Source organism: Pseudophryne corroboree, chromosome 10 (assembly GCF_028390025.1).
Source record: "Pseudophryne corroboree isolate aPseCor3 chromosome 10, aPseCor3.hap2, whole genome shotgun sequence".
NCBI lineage: Eukaryota > Metazoa > Chordata > Amphibia > Anura > Myobatrachidae > Pseudophryne > Pseudophryne corroboree.
Window position 1 is genome coordinate 320532216 of NC_086453.1, and position 24077 is coordinate 320556292.

At 49.6% G+C, this 24077-nt stretch overlaps 1 protein-coding gene and 1 long non-coding RNA gene across 2 annotated transcripts in view; one reads left to right on the plus strand and one right to left on the minus strand.

The window, feature by feature from the left end:
• Positions 1 to 486: 486 nt before the first annotated feature.
• LOC134965584 (uncharacterized) lies at positions 487 to 18847 on the plus strand. The gene is made up of 3 exons (XR_010188448.1): positions 487 to 894; positions 6585 to 6755; positions 18183 to 18847. It is a non-coding gene; the product is annotated as an uncharacterized LOC134965584 (long non-coding RNA).
• Positions 18848 to 21222: 2375 nt separating this feature from the next.
• The window catches only part of LOC134965328 (indolethylamine N-methyltransferase-like), a 33864-nt gene continuing 31009 nt past the window's right edge, over positions 21223 to 24077 (minus strand). The window contains exon 3 of the mRNA XM_063941801.1: positions 21223 to 21460. Coding sequence (XP_063797871.1) covers positions 21223 to 21460 — 238 coding nt within the window. The remainder of the gene's footprint in view (positions 21461 to 24077) is intronic.

A 24077-nucleotide genomic window follows, 5' to 3' on the forward strand; every position in this document is an offset into this window, starting at 1 on the left:
CTACACAAACCAGGATGCTGTACAGAGGGAGACTGGAGAGTAATTACAGTGGCAACCAGCCAGACTTAGGTAAGTGGAGGGTGAGAGAGAAATGTATGTATGGTGGGTGTGTGTATGGTGTGTGTGTGTGTGTGTGTGTGTGTGTGTGTGTGTGTATGTGTATGGTGGGTGTGTTTGTATGTATGTGTGTGTGAATGGTGTGTGTGTGTGTTTGTATGGTGGGTGTGTATATGTGTGTGTGTGTGTGTGTGTGTGTGTGTATGGTGGGGGTGTGTATGTGTGTGTGTGAGGTGTGTCTGTTTGCGAGTGTAATCCCTGGTTACTATTAGGGAGCTATATCAGTATATGTGTATGTGTAATGTTAATAATGTTAATTTGTATGCTATAATACAGTGGAAGGGGAAGAAGCTGCTAGACTGTCCCCACGGCACCCTCATCCGCATGCCATAGCCGGGGAGCAGGAGTCACGAGTGGTTAGAGAAGAGGTTATAAAAGGGGCTGCTGGTGCGGCAGTTGGGAGAGAGCCGGTAGCCTATGAAACAGTGAGCAGCAGTGATGGAGGACAAGGGGATCTCTTACCAGTAAAGGAGGTGACCCCTGTCAAAATCAGTTCGGTGAAGTGTGGAAATCGCTGACACCGAGAGCTGCCGCGGTGGTAGACGCGTGGGTGAGGAGAGACTACAGTCCAGGACGGACAGCGCCTTACCTCTCTCTGCCAGCGCTGATTGCATAGGAGGCCAGGAGAGTGATAGTATGGAGGGCTGGAGTGCCGGTCAGGCAAGTCGATCCTCCAAATTCAGCGGCTGGTAGAAGTAGGGACAGCCTCCCTGAGGAATCGAAGGGGCTAGGCTACAGCACAGACCCATAGACCCAAATTCGGTGTGGTATGATTGGGTGAGTGACCATCCCTCCAGAGCAGCCATTCAGCATAGAGTTGGGGGAGTGGCCTAGTCGCAGAGGGAGCGCAGCAGCTGAGAAGTGGGGTTAAGTAAACTCCCATTATGCACTATACAACCCCAGCTGCATGACACTTATCAATGTAGCTACAGGAGTGGGACATATAACCTTAGCTACAGGCATTGCTTATAGCAGAATCAGTTATATAGCTGCTGAATTCAATTATACAGTATTATAAAACGATGCTGATATTTTTTTTTATTCAATATCTTTTTATTGAGATTTTAAAGTTTGTAGAAATACAAAACAAACTGAAAATGCTGTAGCAAGTGCAGGTATACGTGGCAGAATATAGAATATACAACAATAATTGCAAATTAAGGGGACACATGACAAATGATTCAGTATAAGTAAATTGTCTCCCCATACCAAAGTACACAGAGGCCCACAGGCGCCATGTGAGCCGATACATTCTATCCACAGAATAAAATGGGGAGTACCTAGTCCCAAACACAGGTCACCATAAAGACACATCGGCCCTCATTCCGAGTTGTTCGCTCGTTAGCTGATTTTAGCAGCATTGCACACGCTAAGCCGCCGCCCTCTGGGGGTGTATCTTAGCTTAGCAGAATTGCGAACGAAAGATTAGTAGAATTGCGAATAGAAATTTCTTTGCAGTTTCTGAGTAGCTCGAGACTTACTCCTACACTGCGATCAGTTCAGTCAGTTTCGTTCCTGGTTTGACGTCACGAACACACCCAGCGTTCACCCAGACACTCCTCCGTTTCTTCAGACACTCCCAGCGTTCGGCCAGACACTCCCCCGTTTCTTCAGACACTCCCGCGTTTTTCCCAGAAACGCAAGCGTTTTTTCGCACACACCCATAAAACGGCCAGTTTCCGCCCAGAAACACCCACTTCCTGTCAATCACACTCCGATCACCAGAACGATTAAATTTCTTCATTAGACCGTGAGTAAAATACCAAACTCTTTTGCAAATTTACTTGGCGCAGACGCACTGCGAACGTTGCGCATGCGCAGTTTGCGACTAATCGCTCCGTTGCGAAAAATTCTTACGAGCGAACAACTCAGAATGAGGGCCATCATTGTTAAGTATAATCCAATAGGATATAAAATGTCTGCCAAACTGCCACAAAAAATAAAACAAAACCCACAAAAACAAACCACCCCTGTAACCAGAGGCGTAACTAGCATGGGGCGAGCAGGGTATGTGCCCTGGGCACCGTGGCAACCCCAGCATAGGGGGGCGCCACCAGCACCTGCATGGCCCGCTCGCCCCATGCTGCCAGAGCTCTGCACTCCACCACCGTTATGCTGCTGCTGGCCTCTTCCTCCTGGGAGCGTGACCGCGATGTGTCACGCTCCCCTGTGTGAAGAGCCTGCTGTTACCTGCCGCCTCAGCCCGCCAGAAGGGGAAGGGGGTGAAAGTCCCGCTCCCCCTGCCGGCAGCAGCTCCCGCTCCGCACACACTGGCTGCAGCTCCCACTACCGGCCGCACCGCGGCTTCACGCCTCCCGCAAACATGAACACTGCAACTTCACTCCTATCTGGGAGCCAGGAGCAAGCCGGACCCGGCAGGTAAGGGGGGAAGGAACGCCTGTTTACCGGCAATAGGGAAAGCTTCTGCTTATTAAAGTCTGCTGCAGTCAATAGAGGTGCATGTCTCTATATCTGCCATCTCCCCCTGCCACTGTCACCTGCTGCCCCCAGATCTTCCCTCACCCCCTGCCAGTGTCACCCGCTGCCCTCACCCCCTGCCAGTGTCACCCGCTGCCCTCACCCCCTGCCAGTGTCACCCGCTGCACTCGCCCCCTGCCAGTGTTACCCGCTGCCCTCACCCCGCCAGTGTCACCTGTTGCCCTCACGCCCTGCCAGTGTCACCTGTTGCCCTCACGCCCTGCAAGTGTCACCCACAGCCCCCAGATCTACCCTCACCCCATGCCAGTGTCACCCACTACCCTCACCCCCTGCCAGTGTCACCTGCTGCCCTCACCCCCTGCCAGTGTCACCCGCTGCCCTCACGCCCTGCCAGTGTCAACCCACAGCCCCCAGATCTGCCCTCACCCCATGCCCCTAGATCTTCCCTCACCCTGTACCTAGATCTGCCATCACCTCCTATTCCCAGATCTTCCCTCACCCCCTGCTCCTAGATCTGTCCTTTCCCCATGCCAGTGTCACCCCTGTACCTAGATCTGCCCTCACCCCCTGTACCCAGATGTCTTACCTCACCCCCTGATAGGGTCACCTCCTGTACACTGATCTGCCTTCAACCCCTGCCAATGTCTACCCCTACACCCCTGATCTGCCTTCACCCCTGCACCTATATCTGACCTCATATGCTGCCAGTGTCACCCCCTGCACCCAGAGATCTACTCTAACCCCCGCCAGAATCACCCCTCTGTACTCAGGGATCTGCCATCTGAGGGACACGGGGATGCTGTGAGACACAAGACAGGAGGCAGGAGTGAGCGGGCAGGAGTGACTGGGCATGATGCAGGAGTGACGGGGCATGATGCAGGAGTGACGGGGCATGATGCAGTGGTGAGGAGGCAGAAGTGATGGGGCATGATGCAGGAGTGACGGGGCAGGATGCAGGAGTGAGGAGGCAGGAGTGACGGGGCAGGATGCAGGAGTGACGGGGCATGATGCAGGAGTGAGGAGGCAGGAGTGACGGGGCAGGATGCAGGAGTGACGGGGCAGGATGCAGGAGTGAGGAGGCAGGAGTGACAGGGCAGGATGCAGGAGTGACGGGGCAGGATGCAGGAGTGACGGGGCATGATGCAGGAGTGAGGAGGCAGGAGTGACGGGGCAGGATGCCGGAGTGACGGGGCAGGATGCAGGAGTGAGGAGGCAGGAGTGACAGGGCAGGATGCAGGAGTGACGGGGCAGGATGCAGGAGTGAGGAGGCAGGATGCAGGAGTGAGGAGGCAGGAGTGACGGGGCATGATGCAGGAGTGAGGAGGCAGGATGCAGGAGTGAGGAGGCAGGAGTGACGGGGCAGGATGCAGGAGTGACGGGGCAGGATGCAGGAGTGAGGAGGCAGGAGTGACGGGGCAGGATGCAGGAGTGACGGGGCAGGATGCAGGAGTGAGGAGGCAGGAGTGACGGGGCAGGATGCCGGAGTGACGGGGCAGGATGCAGGAGTGAGGAGGCAGGAGTGACGGGGCAGGATGCAGGAGTGAGGAGGCAGGAGTGACGGGGCAGGATGCAGGAGTCAGGAGGCAGGAGTGACGGGGCAGGATGCAGGAGTGACGGGGCAGGATGCAGGAGTGAGGAGGCAGGAGTGACGGGGCAGGATGCAGGAGTGACGGGGCATGATGCAGGAGTGACGGGGCATGATGCAGGAGTGACGGGGCAGGATGCAGGAGTGAGGAGGCAGGAGTGACGGGGCAGGATGCAGGAGTGACGGGGCATGATGCAGGAGTGAGGAGGCAGGAGTGACGGGGCATGATGCAGGAGTGACGGGGCATGATGCAGGAGTGACGGGGCATGATGCAGGAGTGACGGGGCATGATGCAGGAGTGACGGGGCATGATGCAGGAGTGACGGGGCAGGATGCAGGAGTGACGGGGCAGGATGCAGGAGTGAGGAGGCAGGAGTGACGGGGCAGGATGCAGGAGTGACGGGGCATGATGCAGGAGTGACGGGGCAGGATGCAGGAGTGAGGAGGCAGGATGCAGGAGTGACGGGGCAGGATGCAGGAGTGAGGAGGCAGGATGCAGGAGTGACGGGGCATGATGCAGGAGTGAGGAGGCAGGAGTGACGGGGCAGGATGCAGGAGTGAGGAGGCAGGAGTGACGGGGCAGGATGCAGGAGTGACGGGGCATGATGCAGGAGTGACGGGGCAGGATGCAGGAGTGAGGAGGCAGGATGCAGGAGTGACGGGGCATGATGCAGGAGTGAGGAGGCAGGAGTGACGGGGCAGGATGCAGGAGTGAGGAGGCAGGAGTGAGGAGGCAGGATGCAGGAGTGACGGGGCATGATGCAGGAGTGAGGAGGCATGAGTGACGGGGCATGATGCAGGAGTGACGGGGCAGGATGCAGGAGTGACGGGGCAGGATGCAGGAGTGAGGAGGCAGGAGTGACGGGGCAGGATGCAGGAGTGAGGAGGCAGGAGTGACGGGGCATGATGCAGGAGTGACGGGGCATGATGCAGGAGTGACGGGGCAGGATGCAGGAGTGACGGGGCAGGATGCAGGAGTGAGGAGGCAGCAGTGATGGGGCATGATGCAGGAGTGAGGAGGCAGGATGCAGGAGTGACGGGGCATGATGCAGGAGTGAGGAGGCAGGAGTGACGGGGCAGGATGCAGGAGTGACGGGGCATGATGCAGGAGTGAGGAGGCAGGAGTGACGGGGCAGGATGCAGGAGTGATAGGGCAGGATGCAGGAGTGACGGGGCATGATGCAGGAGTGAGGATGCCGGAGTGACGGGGCAGGATGCAGGAGTGAGGAGGCAGGAGTGACGGGGCATGATGCAGGAGTGAGGAGGCAGGAGTGACGGGGCATGATGCAGGAGTGAGGATGCCGGAGTGACGGGGCAGGATGCAGGAGTGAGGAGGCAGGAGTGACGGGGCATGATGCAGGAGTGAGGAGGCAGGAGTGACGGGGCAGGATGCAGGAGTGAGGAGGCAGGAGTGACGGGGCATGATGCAGGAGTGAGGAGGCAGGAGTGACGGGGCAGGATGCAGGAGTGAGGAGGCAGGAGTGACGGGGCAGGATGCAGGAGTGACGGGGCATGATGCAGGAGTGAGGAGGCAGGAGTGACGGGGCAGGATGCAGGAGTGAGGAGGCAGGAGTGACGGGGCATGATGCAGGAGTGACGGGGCATGATGCAGGAGTGACGGGGCAGGATGCAGGAGTGACGGGGCAGGATGCAGGAGTGAGGAGGCAGCAGTGATGGGGCATGATGCAGGAGTGAGGAGGCAGGATGCAGGAGTGACGGGGCATGATGCAGGAGTGAGGAGGCAGGAGTGACGGGGCAGGATGCAGGAGTGACAGGGCAGGATGCAGGAGTGACGGGGCATGATGCAGGAGTGAGGATGCCGGAGTGACGGGGCAGGATGCAGGAGTGAGGAGGCAGGAGTGACGGGGCATGATGCAGGAGTGAGGAGGCAGGAGTGACGGGGCATGATGCAGGAGTGAGGATGCCGGAGTGACGGGGCAGGATGCAGGAGTGAGGAGGCAGGAGTGACGGGGCATGATGCAGGAGTGAGGAGGCAAGAGTGACGGGGCATGATGCAGGAGTGACGGGGCAGGATGCAGGAGTGAGGAGGCAGGAGTGAGGAGGCAGGATGCAGGAGTGACGGGGCATGATGCAGGAGTGAGGAGGCAGGAGTGACGGGGCATGATGCAGGAGTGACGGGGCATGATGCAGGAGTGAGGAGGCAGGAGTGACGGGGCAGGATGCAGGAGTGACGGGGCAGGATGCAGGAGTGAGGAGGCAGGAGTGACGGGGCAGGATGCAGGAGTGACGGGGCAGGATGCAGGAGTGATGGGGCATGATGCAGGAGTGAGGGGGCAGGATGCAGGAGTGAGGGGGCAGGAGTGAGGGGGCAGGAGGCAGGAGTGATGGGGCATGAAGCATTAGAGTGAGGGGGCGGGAGGCAGGAGTAATGGGGCATGATGCAGGAGTGATGGGTAAACGATACGAATGCTTACCGTTGCAGTAACAGCACAGGAGGATGGCGCACATCGGGATCCTGCAGCAGGAGAGAAGATCCCCCTTCGGAGCGCAGCAGACCACGCTGAAAAGGGTGCTTCCCCGGTGCGGTGCTCTGCATCCCTGGTGGCGCCGAAGACGTGGAGTGTCGGAGGTGGCAGAAGCGCCGCAGCTTGGGGTGAGAAACTGCTGCAACCCTTCCGCTGCTAAACTCTGCAATTAGTCAATGGGCTCCCCTCACCACAGTGCCCCTCAGCATTAGTTAATAAAGGGGGTAGGATCCCCTCACTCTATAATGTGAATTTCGGCTCATACCGTGTGCTATAATGTGAATTTCGGCTCATACCGTGGGGTAAATTTACTAAGAATCGTATTTTCCCGTTTGAGGTCAAAGTTCAATCACGAATGACATCGAAAGTGTAAATATGCAACTTTTTGAATTGATTACGACTAATTTACTAAGCTGCATTTTCGGTTTCTCCGATGTCGATGTCATTCGTTTTTTTAGGCAGTGTTTTACGTGAGTGACTTGTAAAACACTGCTGACTTTAATACAATGAATCTCGGCCGGATCTGAGAGATCCGTGCTGGGCTTCATTGTGCACCTTGTAAAAAAAAAAAAAAAAATGTTTAAACTTAAAAAAAAAATTGCGTGGGGTCCCCCGCCCTAAGCCAAACCAGCCTCAGGCTCTTTGAGCCGGTCCTGGTTGCAAAAATATGGGAAAAAAATTGACAGGGGTTCCCCCATATTTAAACAACCAGCACCGGGCTCTGCGCCTGGTTCCAAAAATACGGGGGACACGAATGCCAGAAACCCCCTCTGACTGATGTCAAAGTGGGTTTCTTCAGCCAATCAGGGAGCGCCACGTTGTGGCACCCTCCTGATCGGCTGTGTGCTCCTGTACTGTCTGACAGGCGGCACACGGCAGTGTTACAATGTAGCGCCTATGCGCTCCATTGTAACCAATGGTGGGAACTTTGTGGTCAGCGGTGAGGTCACTTTCGGTCAACCATGGGGCCCCTTTCAGTTCGTGGTCGGGTGTCCCGTTTTTTTATTTTTACAAGTACGTGGATTACAAATGGATTATCCGAGGAGCCCTCTACACTGGATTTGGTGAGTGGGATTTTTTCAACAAGTACACCTTGGATTCTACATGGAGAAGAGGACCGACCCTCGTGTGAACATAAGGTAAGTATGTGTATATGGTGGTGTGTATGTATGCATTAAAGTTATACTTTCAAGGTGTGTGTGTAATGTCTTTATTGGGGTATTTTTTTAGTAGTAGTACTACAGGTACCAGCGGGCCCGGTTTTCCGCCGCATGCTGGTACTTGTGGTTCTCCAAGTACCAGCTTGCGGGGGAGGCTTGCTGGGACTTGTAGTACTGCTACTAAAAACAATATTCATTACTTTCAACAAAGGCTATCAGCCCCCCATCCGCAGCCCATTGGATGGGGGGGGACAGCCTCGGGCTTCACCCCTGGCCCTTGGGTGGCTGGGGGGGGGACCCCTTGATTGAAGGGGTCCCCACTCCCCCAGGGTACCCCGGCCAGGGGTGACTAGTTGGATATTTGATGCCATGGCCGCAAGGCACTGTATAAAAGTGACCCCCGGCTGTGGCATTATCTGTCCAGCTAGTAGAGCCCGGTGCTGGTTTCAAAAATACGGGGGACCCCTACGCTTTTTGTCCCCTGTATTTTTGGAACCAGGATCAGGCTGTTTAAATATGGGGGAACCCCTGTCAATTTCCCCCCATATTTTTGCAACCAGGGCCGGCTCAAAGAGCCCGAGGCTGGTTTGGTTTAGGAGGGGGGACCCCACGCATTTTTTTTTTGAAAAATTAAAACATTTCCCACCCCTTCCCACTGAAAAACATGCACTGATCTCATGGATCCGTGCATGCCTATACAAACACGGGATAAAAAAAGCAGGTCTGTTTTTTTTTAGCACTTTTTCACGATTTATATTTCATCACGGCAGTGTTTGGCAATTGTCGGCAGTGTTTGTGTTTTGCACTTTTTAGTAAATTCCCGATTTCTACCAAATTGCAGGCGTATTTGACCGATGGTGTATTGATTCGTGATTTTTTCCTAGGACTTCCAAAATATTACGAATGCCCTCCTCACTGCCGTGATTTTTGCTTAGTAAATTACCGAGATGACACTTTGAAGAAAAAACGGCATCTCGGTCAAAATCGGGACCTTTGTAAATATACCCCCATGTGGGGTAATGTGAGTTTCGGCTCATACCGTGTGCTATAACGTGAATTTTGGCTCATTCAGTGTGCTATAATGTGAATTTCGGCTCATGCCGTGTGCTATAATGTGAATTTCGGCTCATGCCGTGTGCTATAATGTGAATGGGAATTTCGGCTCATACCGTGCTATAATGTGAAAGGGGCACCAGTACTAGATAGTATAAGGGTTCCTACTACACTGAAGGTCACGTCCCTTTTGAGTGACCACGCTCCCTTTTCCGGAGCGCGCGCGCCTTCAGCGCGCGCATAATTGCTACCTTCACTTTTTCATTCTCCTGTCAAAAATTCCACTTCCACCACTGCACCTACCTCTATACATACACACCCTGACATCTTTATATATAGTCACACCGGTGGCGTGTGCACATACTTTCCTTTTTTTTTTTTTATGGTGGTGGGGGGGGCATTATTGATCTTGCCCTGGGCTCCAAAAAACCCTAGTTACGCCTCTGCCTGTAACCCCCCCCCCCCCCCGCCCTGTATAGCCTACCCCCAACTCAGGTATACTTGGATCCCTAAACCCCCATCCCCTTCTCTAACTACCCTAACTAGCAACCCCCCCCCCCCTTTATTCCAAAAGGATAATAGGACTCGAAACTAATAGGAGCAATAAACTAATGACCTTAAGCTAGGCTAAGTCCGGCTCTCCCACAGAAGGATACAGCGTTCCTCCCATATAGCATACTAAGCAGTATATAAACGTATAGCATAGATAGGAGAAGATTCAACCACATAAAAAAAATAAAAAATTACAGGTAATAAAGATATACAAATAATAAAACCAAAATACTGGTAACAAAGATGAGAATCAATCCGGCCAGGCCTCCATCGTGTGCAATATCACAGTATCAGTCTCTTCTCTGGTTATCCAAGGACAGACACATCGGGGCACAAAGTACTTAAAGGTTAAGTCCAGGAACCTCCCGCCAGCGCGGGGATGTCCCGAAAGGTATTTGAGGCATGGGAGTAACGGATCTGGAAATATCACCACCGCCAGCGAAGGTGTAGAACGGATCTTCAAAAAGCCCATAATGGAGTCTTGACACCCACGGACTAAGGCAATATCCAGAACAGTTGGAATCACATCCCTCAGGAAGGAGAAATCCAGAAACTGACGGGACACCATGAGCGCAGACCGCAGTGACAGAATGCAAAGGTACAGCTACCACATCTCCGAGCTTCGTAAGGAGCCTCTGCGTAGAGGCAAGGATTACTTGAAGGATTTGCTGCACAGAATTAGCCATTGGTAAGTTGTGAATTCAAGCCAAAGAGGAGGCCCGTGGCAAGATGGCGGCGGCTAGCAGACCACCAGAGCCTACCAATAGACCTAGAGCTGGAGCCACCAGCCAGATGACCACAGCAGCAGGGAATAACAAGGAGACACAGCCGCAGCAGTAGTATTGTCACGCTGGAAAGACCGCAACCATTACCCAAAAGGCGTCAGAGCAGACAGGGGATCCGTGCTGCCGCCGAAGAGGACAGCAACAAGATGGCGACAGCCCGCACCCAGCGCGCCCCGAACACAGCAGCAGACAGGCGTATGTCGAGGAGAAGCCACTTGCAGGGGTTACACACGATCCTGGAGAACACAGCCGGGAGACAACCAAGAGGCAGCACTCAAGTATGTATAATGTCCCCGAACAGCCGCAGGAGCTGGAGACGAGACACCAAGCCGCAGTGTGAGAAGGCCCGGCTGCAGAGATCTCTGTAAAACTGACAAAAGGCACCACACAGGATCCTTCCCCAGAGCTCCTGGTGATCAGCAGACAATACACCACTGCAGAACCGAATCCAGGGGAGAAAACAGCTACAAAAACAGGATATATTCAAGGATATGTGCGGGAGAGCCGGCAAAAGCTCCCTTCACCTAGCTACTCCAGGCCACGCCCCCCAAACGATGCTGATATTTAGTGAAAGGATTGAATACATTAATAGTAACCGTTATTTAGAATATTGGCCGAGATACCACACAAGGGACTGCTGAAGCCTTTGCTATACGTGACATACTGGACAATGGTAAGACATATTAAAGGTTACCGCTTCCCATATAGATACTACTGCATATGTTATTTATATCACCTGTTGGAGGCTGTTTAGTACAGAAAAGGACATCTGCTGCAGTCACCAGTCCGTGAGAAACAATTTGGTTACTAGTTAGACAGAAGACTTTGTTACATATAAAAACTTCCCTTTGAACAGCTAGAAAGGAAACATAAGTAGCAGTCGCAGTCTAGCAGACACTGAATTCTACATAGCTGCAAGTCATAATTTATTGGATACAAAATGCTACAACAGTAAACAGAGGCTCGTATTATCCTTTCTGTACCAGAGAGAACTGATACTTCAAAGACAGTGCTGGAAATTATTAAGGGGAAGTATCTACAGCCTATTCATTCCACAGATAGAGCAACAGACGGGAATATCGGCCCCATGGACCCCATTAATATTCAGTAGAGACTCCCTGATTTGCTATTTATAGCAGGATTGCAACATTGTAATGAAAAGATATCCTTCCAGATACTACTATAACTTTTAAGGGGGTACTCACGGAGCGATCGCTGCTTAAAATCTAAGCAATCTGACTAGATTGCTTAGATTTTAAGCAGTGATCTCTCCGTGTGTACCCCTCACCGCGATAGCGATGCGCAGCCCTGCGTATCGCTATCACTGGTGCTAGATTGGCCTGCGTGCAGGCCAATCTAGCGGGTCGCTCACTTCACCCGCTGGGTGAAATGAGCGCCCCCCCCCCGCTTCCCTCGCATACTCAGCACACATCGCGCTGTGCTGAGCGGGGGGAGAGATGTGTGCTGAGCGGTTCGCTCAGCACACGTCTCTCCTGCATCAGCTGGTGAGTACTGGCCTTAACTCAGGAACCCCAGGACCCCAACGAGTGCACTATAAGGACAAGGGTACCCGGATTATTTGTTACCTAAGAGAAGGTGGAGAGTTTTTTCGTGTTGCATGCATTTATAATTGTATAGGCACACTCAGGCAAATAGTTTAGAAAGGGAAAAAGGAGTATATTAAGAAATATATTTCTATATTCATATACAGTATGGCTATGTAATGTTATAAAATATTTAGTACTGTGACATTAAAACTGCTATACTTCCCATTCTTCCTGGTGTTGCTGGAAGCCCAACCAAAATAATCTCATAGCTTGGGTGGAGGCACATTTAGGGTAATCAATCAATAGATTAGTGTGAAAAGAGGGTTACATATATGTGTGTGTGTGTGTGTGTGTGTGTGTGTGTGTGTGTGCGCGTGCATTATGGATGCTACTACTGGGGGGCATTACATGTAAGGATGCTACTACTGGTGGGGGCATTACGTATAATGACACTACTACTGGGGGGGGGCATTACGTATATCGATGCTACTACTGGGGGGGGGCATTACGTATAATGACACTACTACCGGGGGGGGGGCATTACGTATAACGATGCTACTACTGGGGGGGCATTACATTTACGGATGCTACTACTACTGGGGGGTCATTACATATAACGATGCTACTACTAGGGTGGCATTACATTTTCGGATGTTACTACTGGGTGGGGCATTACGAATAACGATGCTACTACTGGGGGGCATTACATTTACAGATGCTACTGCTTCTGGGGGGCATTGCGTATAACAACGCTACTACTGGGGTGGCATTACATTTAAAGACGCTACTACTACTGGGGGGCATTACATGTAAGGATGCTACTACTGGTGGGGGCATTACGTATAATGACACTACTACTGGTGGGGGCATTACGTATAATGACACTACTACTGGGGGGGGCATTACGTATAACGATGCTACTACTGGGGGGGCATTACATTTACGGATGCTACTACTACTGGGGGGTCATTACATATAACGATGCTACTACTAGGGTGGCATTACATTTTCGGATGTTACTACTGGGTGGGGCATTACGAATAATGATGCTACTACTGGGGGGCATTACATTTACAGATGCTACTGCTTCTGGGGGGCATTGCGTATAACAACGCTACTACTGGGGTGGCATTACATTTAAAGACGCTACTACTACTGGGGGGGGCATTACGTATAAGGACAGTACTACTACTAGGGGGGCATTACGTATAAAGACGCGTCTACTATTAGGGGTGCACTACGTATAAGGATGCTACTACTACTGGGGGGGCATTATGCATAAGGATGCTACTACTACTGGGGGGCATTATGTATAAGGATGCTACTACTACTGGGGTGCAATACATATAAGGGTGCTACTACTACGGGTGGGGCATTACGTATAAGTTGAGTAAGATTGTGGTACTGTGTGGCATAATTTTAAATGGGGTTACTATTGTGTGGCCATGCCCTTTCCCGGCATGCGCCAAAGGCGTACACTGACCCTTTGTGGGATATGGGAGGGCGCAAATTTATAGTTTGAAAGGGGCGCCGAACACTCTAGCACTGGCCCTGTCTATTACCCAGGGATCCCGGCATGAACTTGACCAGATGTTACTGAAGAATCTTAGTCGGGCACCTAACAGACTACCAGGCCCCGCGGCCCACCGTCATGCTGAAGGCTTTGAGGAAGCAGAGCCTGAGCTCTGTTCCTGAACACCTGCAGCTGCTGGTTTGTGTGGTTTACCTCTTGTGCCTCTGGAGGCCGTAGAAGCACCTCTGGATTTTCCCTTAAACATGGCTGTCGAAAGGACTGTAAATTTGAAGCTGAATAAGCTTTCCTGGCTTAGGGAGCTGCAGAAGGAAGATACGTAGAATTACCCGCAGTAGCTTTGGAGGTCCATTTGTCTAGTTTGTCTCCAAACAAGTCCTCTTCTGTGAATGGTAGGCCTTCCATGCCATTCCTGGAGTCCGCATCAGCAGTCCACTGGTGTAGCCACAAGCCCCTGTATGCTGACACAGCCATAGCGGTGGTGCATGCATTAAGAAAACCAATATCTTTTATGGCTTCCACCATGAAGTTCGCAGAGTCCTGTATATGCTGCAGGAGTAAAACAACATCCCAGATAGACAAGGATTCTAACCCCTCAATTAGGTTACCTGACCATTTAGCAATGGTTTTTGTGATCCACGCACATGCAGTAGTGGGTTTCTGGTCCACCCCAGCAGCTGTGTATAATGATTTGAGTGTAGTCTCAATTTTACAATCAGCCGTATCTTTTAGGGCGGCTGCACCAGGGACAGGCAATACAATTTTTCTTGACAGCCTAGAGACTGTTGCGTCCACTATCGGTGGATTTTCCTATTTTTTTTCCTAAAAAGATGAGAGCAACCTTTTAGGGATTTGAAATTTCATATCAGGATTAACCCACGGTTCTTCAAACAGGGTATTCAATTCCTTTGACACAGGAAAAGTGACTGAGGACTTCTTTTTTCCATTAAAATAAGATTCCTCACACTCATCTGGCACCTTACCAGGAATTTGTAGAACATCTCTGATAGCCTCTACAAGAGCCTCTATTCCCTGTGACAGAGTAGCGTCCCATTCACCTCACACTCCTCCATGTCTGACCCGTCAGCGTCAGAGTCAGACTGCAGGATATGGACCAGAGATCGTTTTTGCAGACAAATGGGTGGGGATTGATACACTGGTTTGTGGACTGAGTCTCTATTCATAAACTCATCCACAGTCTGTCTTAAGTATTGCGTCTCTTTCTCATTGCGGGATAGTTTTGTAGAAATATTTGAGATCATTCCCTTAATGGAATTAACCCATTCTAGTTCAGCCCCGCTATTCTGGGAAGGTGCACTGCCCTGAGTACCCAGTAGTGAGCCCCCTGGTGAAGAGGAACACTCCGCTGTACAAGAAACACACTCTTTGCCTTACATAATGTGAATGTGGCAACACACACACACACACACACACACAGGAAAAGGTTAAGCACAATTAACCCACATAGAGCTCTTCAGGGAGACACAGAGTTATTTGGAGCCAGCCCCCACCGCGCCCTTTTCGCTAATACCAAGCTTAGCCAGGTCGCAGACTAAGTACCCTGATAGTGGACTTAGGTGGTCATTCCGAGTTGATCGCTAGCTGCATTTGTTCGCTGTGCAGCGTTGAGGGAAAAAAATTGCACTTCTGCGCATGCGTATGTGGCGCAATGCGCACGCGCAACGTACAATTACAACAACAGATGTAGTTTAACACAAGGGGGTATATTTACAAAGATTCGTGTTTTTGCCGTTTTGAAGGGTGTTTGAACTCGAATGGTATCGGGTGCATTTTACTGCAACTTTTTGAATCCTGATACGATCATTCACTAAGCTGCCGAGTTTTGCACAATCGTTTTTTCCGATGTCGATGTGATTCGTAATATCAGGCAGTGTTTTACGGGAGTGATGAGTAAAACACTGCCTGACAAAACACAAGGAATCCCGGCCGGATCTGTAAGATCCGTGCAGGGCTTCCTTGTGTACCTTAAAAAGTTGTTTAAAGTCTTAAAAAATCAGAAAAAATTTGTGTGGGGTCCCGTCTCCTAAGCACAACCAGCATCGGGCTCTTTGAGCCGGTCCTGATTGAAAAAATATGGGGTTAAAAATGACAGGGGTTCCCCCATACTTAATCAACCAGCACCGGGCTCTGCGCCTGGTCTTGGTTCCAAAAATACGGGGGACAAAAAGCGTAGGGGTCCCCCGTATTTTTGAAACCAGCACCGGGCTCCACTAGCCAGGTACATAATGCCACAGCCGGGGGACACTTTTATACTGGTTCCTGCGGCCCTGGCATTACATACCCAACTAGTCACCCCTGGCCGGGGTACCCTGGAGGAGTGGGATCCCCTTAAATCAAGGGTCCCCCCCTCCAGCCACCCAAGGGCCAGGGGTGAAGCCCGAGGCTGTCCCCCCCATCCAAGGGCGGCGGATGGGGGGCTGATAGCCTTTTGTAAAAATGTGAATATTGTTTTTAGTAGCAGTACTACAAGTCCCAGCAAGCCTCCCCTGCAAGCTGGTACTTGGAGAACCACAAGTACCAGCATGCGGTGGAAAACCGGGCCCGCTGGTACCTGTAGTACTACTACTAAAAAAATACCCCCCAAAAAACAGGACACACACACCGTGAAAGTATAATTTTATTACAACACCTCCAAACATACATACTTACCTATGTTCACACGAGGCTCTGTCCTCTTGTCCCTGTAGAATCCTTGGGGTACCTGTGAAAAAAATTATACTCACATAATCCAGTGTAGAATCAGACCTTTGTATAATCCACGTACTTGGCAAAAAAAATAAAACGGAAACCCGACTATGCACTGAAAGGGGCCCCATGTATACACATGGGACCCCTTTCCCCGACTGCCAGGACCCCCCCTGGCTCCTGTCAAAGAGGGTCCCTTCAGCCAATCAGGGAGCGCCACGTTGTGGCACTCTCCTGATTGGCTGTGTGCTCCTGTAGTGTCTGTCAGGCTGCACACGGCAGAGATACAATGTAGCGCCTATACGCTCCATTGTAGCCAATGGTGGTAACTTTGCGGTCAGCGGTTGACCGAAAGTAACCTCACCGCTGCCTGCAAAGTTCCCACCATTGGCTACAATGGAGCGCATAGGCGCTACATTGTATCTCTGCCGTGTGCAGCCTGGGTGGCTGGAAGGGGGGACCCCTTGATTTAAGGGGTTCCCACTCCTACAGGGTACCCCGGCCAGGGGTGACTAGTTGGGTATGTAATGCCAGGGCCGCAGGGACCAGTATAAAAGTGTCCCCCGGCTGTGGCATTATGTACCTGGCTAGAGGAGCCCGGTGCTGGTTTCAAAAATACGGGGGACCCCTACGCTTTTTGTCCCCCGTATTTTTGGAACCAGGACCAGGCACAGAGCCCGGTGCTGGTTGATTAAATATGGGGGAACCCCTGTCATTTTTTCCCCCATATTTTTTCAACCAGGACCGGCTCAAAGAGCCCGAGGCTGGTTATGCTTAGGAGGGGGGACCCCACGCAATTTTTTTTTTAGTTTTTACATTAAACAGACCCTTTCCCATAGATAACCATGCACAGATCTCACTGATCCGTGCATGGTTATCCAAACTCGACTGGAAAAAGCAGGTCTATTTTTTTGCTGCTTTTTTTAACGAATCGAAAACAAACAGACCCGCACTTGAGCACTCAGAAACTAACACCCAAATACAAATGAATAGTGAATGCCCGTATTGTATGAAATAACAGCCGTGTTTGACCGATGGTCTATTCATTCGTATTTCGGAACTTTGCAAATCAAACCATTACGAATAGTCCAAAAACTGCCGAGATTGGTGCTTAGTGAATTCCCGGATTGGGACTTAGAAAAAAAAACACAAATTGGACAAACTCGGATTTTTAGTCAATACTGGCCCAGGTCTAGCAAAGCTTTTCAGTCGCACTGCTGGCCGCAGAGTGATTGACATGAAGTGGGCATTTCTGGGTGTCAACTGACCGTTTTCCGGGAGTGTTCAAAAAAACGCAGGCGTGGCTGTGACGTCAAAACAGGAACTGAACAGTCTGCAGTCATCGCAAGCGCTGAGTAGGTCTTGAGCTACTCTAAAACTGCACAAAAAAACTTTGCTGCAGCTCTGCAAACCTTTCGGTCACACTTCTGCTAAGCTAAAATACACTCCCAGTGGGAGGCGGCATAGCGTTTGCACGGCTGCTAAAAACTGCTAGCGAGCGAACAACTTGGAATGACCACCTTAGTACACTAATAATCGCTGCCCTCTGCTATGACCCCCTGGTACCGCTGAGGTAAACTGGAGTCACACCGGAGGAGCTGCACGTCCCTGTCAGTCAGCGTCTTTGTCCATGGCAGAGGGAAAATGGCGCTGGTGAGCTGCTGGATCCTCTCATAGCGAAGCCCCGCACCTTTAATGGCATGCGGTCTTCCCGCTTTTTTTATGCTGGCTGGGGAAATCTGTTGCTTAAAATGGAGAGAAAACTGTTTTAAGGCTGTTTTTGCCAGTGTGGGTACTGTGTAGAGTGTACTGAGATGCAGCTGTGTATTGTGTCTGGAGACGCATTCCGTCCCGGTTAGTAGCTGTATGTCTTCGTACCCTCATGCCGCCATAATGGCCGGCGACCCGCTAGTCGGGACGCCGGCTTAGTACTCGCCACTCTTCATTCTTCTGGCTCTGTAAGGGGGTGGCGGCGACTGTGGCTGAAACTTATGACATGCTTAGAACAAATTCTGCCCATATGCAAGTTGCACAATTACCCAGGAACCCATGTGATGTGATGAATACAGATATAAGTCCTTGTTTGCTAGATATGCAAATGCTGCTTTTCCTGATCTAGTCAACAAGTTTCAAACATGCACAGTAGTATTAAAGAAGAAAATTATCTTTTGGTCTCCTGCAGTTTTGTAATCTTTGTTCATGATTGTCTGATTGATAATAGAGTACCGCAGACATGGAGATACAGAGGAATACCATAATGCTGTAATTTATGTGGAACCTCCGTGAGGAACAGAAAACACAGGGACTGATTCTGAGTGGACGCTGAAGCACAAGCAGCAGCATCTACTGGTGGTTGTCCATCTGTGACTTTATGCAAATGCCAACATAAACTCCCTTGTGTACATCCGTGCGGCCAAATGTGCAAGGACAGAGATGACCACTCTCAGCATCTGTACACACAGTGATACCGATTGGTGCATCCTTAGGTTGCACCATTGAAACTTGCACCAGCCCTGTGACAGGTGCAGTTCCTCCATCTGGATGTGGCCTCCTATGTCTGTGGCTGTGTGCTGCTGCTGTCACTGACACACTAGCAAGTCTATCATAGCACGTCTGTTACACGGACCATTGTGTGTGCATTTCTGTCCACCTCCTAGGAAATCCCATCACTGTTCCACAACATTACTGATACTGTGATACTGTGTCTCAATTGCAGCAGCGCCTCTGTGTGTACACTCTGTGTAACTAGTGTGCCGTATGACTTATTAGGGGTCTGCGCACAGTTGCAAAACAATTGCTCAACTACATGAACATTGGCGTTAATTGAGTCTCTGAGCCAGGCCCACGAAGTGGAGGGTCTATTTACTAAGCATTGGATGGAGATAAAGTCGACGGAGATAAAGTACCAGCCAATCAGCTCCTAACTGCCATGCCGCAGGCTGTGTTTGGCAGTTTAGACCTGATTGGCTAGTACTTTATCTCCATCCACTTTATCTCCAACAAAGGCTTAGTAAATAGACACCTGGGAGCTGTTAAGTCCTGTACAACACTGCATGGTATAAGGCCACTAAATAAATATGTAAATAAATATTTATAAATACTAAATATCTAATATTGGAATTAATATATATATTTTTTTTTTCATTTTGGGGGGGAATTGTGTGAAAATAATAAAGATCTGGAAACGTCATTTACAGCAACGGTCTGTATTACGTTAGAACTACGTGGCTCCAATTAGCACAACATTGTAATGTAAACATTTCAAATAAAGTGACCCAAAAACCTGATTTCAGTGTCATTTATTCATTTAATTAATTATTGAATATTTGTAAAGAATGATCATTTTATGCAATTATATCGAAATAAGAAGAAAAAAATCAGTAATCACAATACACCATAAAGAGCTGGATGATTTAAGTTATGTAAGGTTCTTGCCTATAGCGCTTACAATCTAGATAAGTCACATTTCAATTATAGATTACAACATTTTCATCTTGCATTTCATAGAATAACTTCTACAATTATAATTGTCAACTTTTATATGTCCTTTTGTATGGCAATATTATTACTGTAATTTTAGTATATCTATGCCTTATTTTCTCTTTAATCATTTATGACTTCTTGCCAACATTTTATAAATTTTAATAAACAAACACTTTTTTTCTACATTCCAGAAATTTCTTTGTTCCTGTGATTTTCTATGGGTCTTATCCTAAAATTACCTCAAACCCACATTTTTTTGTTTTATATTAAACTTCCCTTGTCACAACTGAGGGCCTGAGCTGACGGGAGGCAGCCTCAGTTGTAGGGGCTGAGATGTACCGGAACCTGGGAGGTTGTATCAGACCCCTGGACATGTAAGTAACATGAATAATAACTGCCCGAAGGCGTGACCACGACAACTTGGATAAAAGTCAAATGATGTTTATTATGACAACTCCGCAACACAGCAGCAGTAAAAGAAAACGTAAAAGTCAGCAAAGAATAAATACAGTTCCTGGGTACTACAGGATGGCAGGAGCCACAGGGCACTGGTAGTGTGAGATAGTTCTTATGATCTTCTAGATGGAAAGTCCTTACCAGGCCCGACTGTAGCAATGGAGATAACCCAGGATTGTGCCAGCTGGTGTTCCAGGAAGAGCTGGGTTGCTGAAGATAAAACAGCTGCTGTGGATACTGGCTGGAACCAGACTGTTGTTAGCACGGAGTGGATACTGGCTGGAACCAGTTAAATAATAAATGAACTTGGGAGCGATGAAATATGAACTGAAATGTAGCACTTGAGAGCGGAGAAATAATATTACCGGTGGAGAGTGGTAAAGTGTAGAAAGGACACCGGCCCTTTAAGGGAAGCTGTACTCTGCTGGAAGCTGAGCTGGAAGCAGGTAATGTTGTAGCTGGAAACAGATGAATCCACAATGGATTGGAGAGTCAGGCTACACCGCAGGTGGAATGCTGGTGCGGGTCTCTATGGTGGAAGTCTTGAGACAGGAGCTGGAACCTGGAAGACAATCACAGGAGAGAGACAAACAGGAACTAGGTTTGACAACCAAAGCACTGACGCCTTCCTTGCTCAGGCACAGTGTATTTATACCTGCAGCAAGGAAGGGATTGGCTAGGCAATTATGCAGATTATCAATACTGAGAACAGATTGGTGGAAATGATCAGCTGACAGAATCCAAGATGGCTGCGCCCATGCAGACACTTGGAGGGAAGTTTGGTTTGTAATCCATGTGGTAATGAAAACAGTAATGGCGGCGCCGGCCACCGGAGACAGGAGGCGCCAGGCTGACAGATGCACATCCAACCACGCGGACACAGCGGAGGCCGCGGCTGACGTAATCGCCACTCAGACACTCTGCATGCAGAAGTTCAGGGACGGCGGCGGAGGCCGCGGGAGACGCCATGCCAGGTGTAATATGGCGTTTACTGTGACAGCGTCCCAGAGTGACAGGAGAGGATACAGGAATGTACACACCAGGATAACAGATGGGATCCGGTCCTGGAGCGCTGAGCCAACCTTAGGAGGCATCTGATGGGTAAGAAATGGCGTCCAGATACCCGGATCGTGACATCCCTCTCTTTAACAGCAGAAAGAACGTACGGTTTGCCAAATTTTACAATATCAGTGTCTATTGTGCTCTCTGATACCTGAAGATCTTTTATGGTCAAACCTGCATCTAGTATAGCTTTCCTTAAAAAGTCTTCATCATGTGCTAATATATGGAATTTATCCTCTCCAACTCTAAAATACTGTCCATTAAATGAACCAACCAATATTAGATGGCCGCCTACTTTTATGAAGGAAGATAATTTTTTTAAGGTTTTTCAAGTAAGAATCTTTATCTTTGCTAAGTTGTTGCATTACGTATGCACTTAGGACACAGTCGACTTTCTCCAATACAAAAGGCTCTGTGGGGTTGGCTTTGTCAAGGTCACATTTCTTAACGTTCTTAACTCTTTTTCTTAGAATTTCTTCTTTTTCCAGCCACTTTTCCCTGAAAAAAGATAAAAGCGCTATTAAAGGACACTTAAACTTTATGTGCTACTTTTCTTATGTGAATGATTTGCTATAAAGATTCAATATAGTATGTGGTATTTTTATTTTCTTAAGCACTTTTCAGTTGGATGAACATTTATACATTTATATTTTATTTTTCCACTTTATTAAATAATTTTTTTGAGAATAATGTATTTTGTTATGTGAGTTAGTCTGTCAGGTGATCTAATATTGGGGGTCATTCAGACCCGTTCGCACACAGTGGTTCTTCGCCGCGGTGAGAACGGGCCGGAATTGTGGCTGCACAGCGCCCACATTGCGCATGAGCGTTGTTGACCAGCCACAGCAGTCGCCGGACAACGACGCCAGGACCGAAGAAAGCGATCGCAGGCATCTACTCACTGTTTCCGGGGAGTGATAAGGCGAACGCAGGCGTGTCCAGGCATTTGGAGGGCGGATGTCTGACGTCACAGACGGGACCTTCATCGCTGGATCCGTCGCACTGGGTAAGTAGCTGCAGGACTGGTCTTGTTTTGCAGGAAACATTTTTAGCATAGCAGGGCTGCACAAGCGATCGCAGCCCTGCTATGCTAAAATACACTCCCCCATACGCGGGGTCAAGTTGATTGCACGAGCAGCAAAAAGTTGGTACGCGCGATCAACTCAGAATGACCCCCATTGTTTTTTTTGCTGAATTAAGGATTGTGGGTTTTTTATTGTCTTGTTTTTATCCTATGAACAATTGAATTTAAATAACATTCTACTTGGTATACGTCCTTTTTAGATTTTCTTTTTTGGAAACTTATTTGTGGCTGAAAATATTTTGCAGGTTTTTTTTTTTTTTGTCCCAGGAATATTTACTGTAGAACAGAAAAGTGACATTCTTGTGAATTAATTTTTCATTTGTAATATAAATGCACCAGGACTCACTTTCTAAATAATGAAAGAAGAAAATTGTAGACATTAAGTTATAAAGAAGTAGTGGCATTTTAAGAGATGGGGGGGCCCAGGTGCAATGGTTCCTCTCACCGTGTTAGAGGAAGGTGTCAAGTGCGTCCTTTCGGTTCCTCCCTTATATAGTAATTAGCCCTGCGATGCCATTGTTCTATCAAAGGCGTCACTTACTAAACATACACCTGGTGTGGGCACAAAGGGGCGTGGATTCACAGAAAGGGGTGTGGCTTCTCAGTAAGAGGCGTGGCTAGACGTCCCATCCCCGTTTCCATTACATCGTGGGTCAGGGGATGCGGGTTGCCCCCGGAGACTGGTGCATCTGCAGTGCTGGTTTCTGCATTATGACAGGAGCCGTGTTGCAGCACATTATGTTATAGTGCAGCACCTGTCTCCTGCCACTGAGCAGGAGTCAGCACTTTGGTGTCACCCCTCGGAGGGTAACACCCGGGTGCGGGCTGCACCCCCCCTCCCTTGTGATGCAACTGTTTTCTATTAATATACTGTATTCGGAAAGATGTTGATATTGTACACAAATATAATCCAAGCAAAATAATATTTTATCTGTATGTGGGCTGATACCTGATGCAGTATAGTGAGAGAAGCATCATCGGTAGATCTGTTTGCCCTATAGGCAGCAGGAACATGCAGTAAGCCTTAACTCTTGCTAACATAGGAAAACTGCTACTGCTTGAGATCACATGCTGAGGGCCGCCCAGCAAAGGACAGGGCTGCCCAGCATCACCCAATCAGAGGTTGACCCTCTGCATATGCATCATGTCTGTGTATGCAGGTGCACCGGCATCATGTTTCACCTCACAGTGTAGCCGCCTGTGATGTCATGCAGCCACCCCTCAAACAGTCCAGCCATTGTCAAGACCACTTCCCCCTCACGCCCCTCACGGCATGTCACCACCTCCTCACCTTCTGGGATGCGATCGCACTTTGAAAGTCTGCGCATGCGCAGAGGTCTGAAAATCACCCATTTGCGATTTTTGGATATCTGCAACTAAAGCTGAATTAGGCCCTTAATTGCCAATATCGATCGCAACGTGCAGAACTTGTAGCAGCCCAGACAAGAGTCTGGGTGTCAGAGTGTGGCCTCCAATGTAATCCATTGTGATTTTAAGTTTGCAATCACTCCAGGAACATTCCCAAAAACCCAGTACATCTTTGTGCATCTAAATTGGCATCTCCCAGTCACTGACCAAGAACGCCTGATGAATTCCCAATACCCTTCTGATAACACTGCATCTTAATTGCTATTGAGTACATACACACAGTGGATGCATGCAGTATACAGTAGGAGTTTACAGGGATTTTGTGTATGTGCAGTCAGTGGCGTTGAGAGGGAAGGAATGGGAACTCTGTGCATGGGCCTAGGTCTGCTGGAGGGGCACGGGGGGATGGGTGCCACTGCCCCTTCTTCCCCATTGTGGGCAGCGGCACTAGGAGCAGGTAGATAGCACACTGTTGTGTGCTGCACTGGAGAGAGGCAGCTGCAGAAACCGTCATTCCTCTCTCTCCCTGGTGATCATTCGTGCCCTCGCCACCACCTGCTACCTGCCACCTGCCGCCCATCACAACCACCCTTACATGTTTTGGTTTTGAATCTGTATTTGTTTAAATAATTGCTAATATTATGTAATTTGAGCCAGTTTATG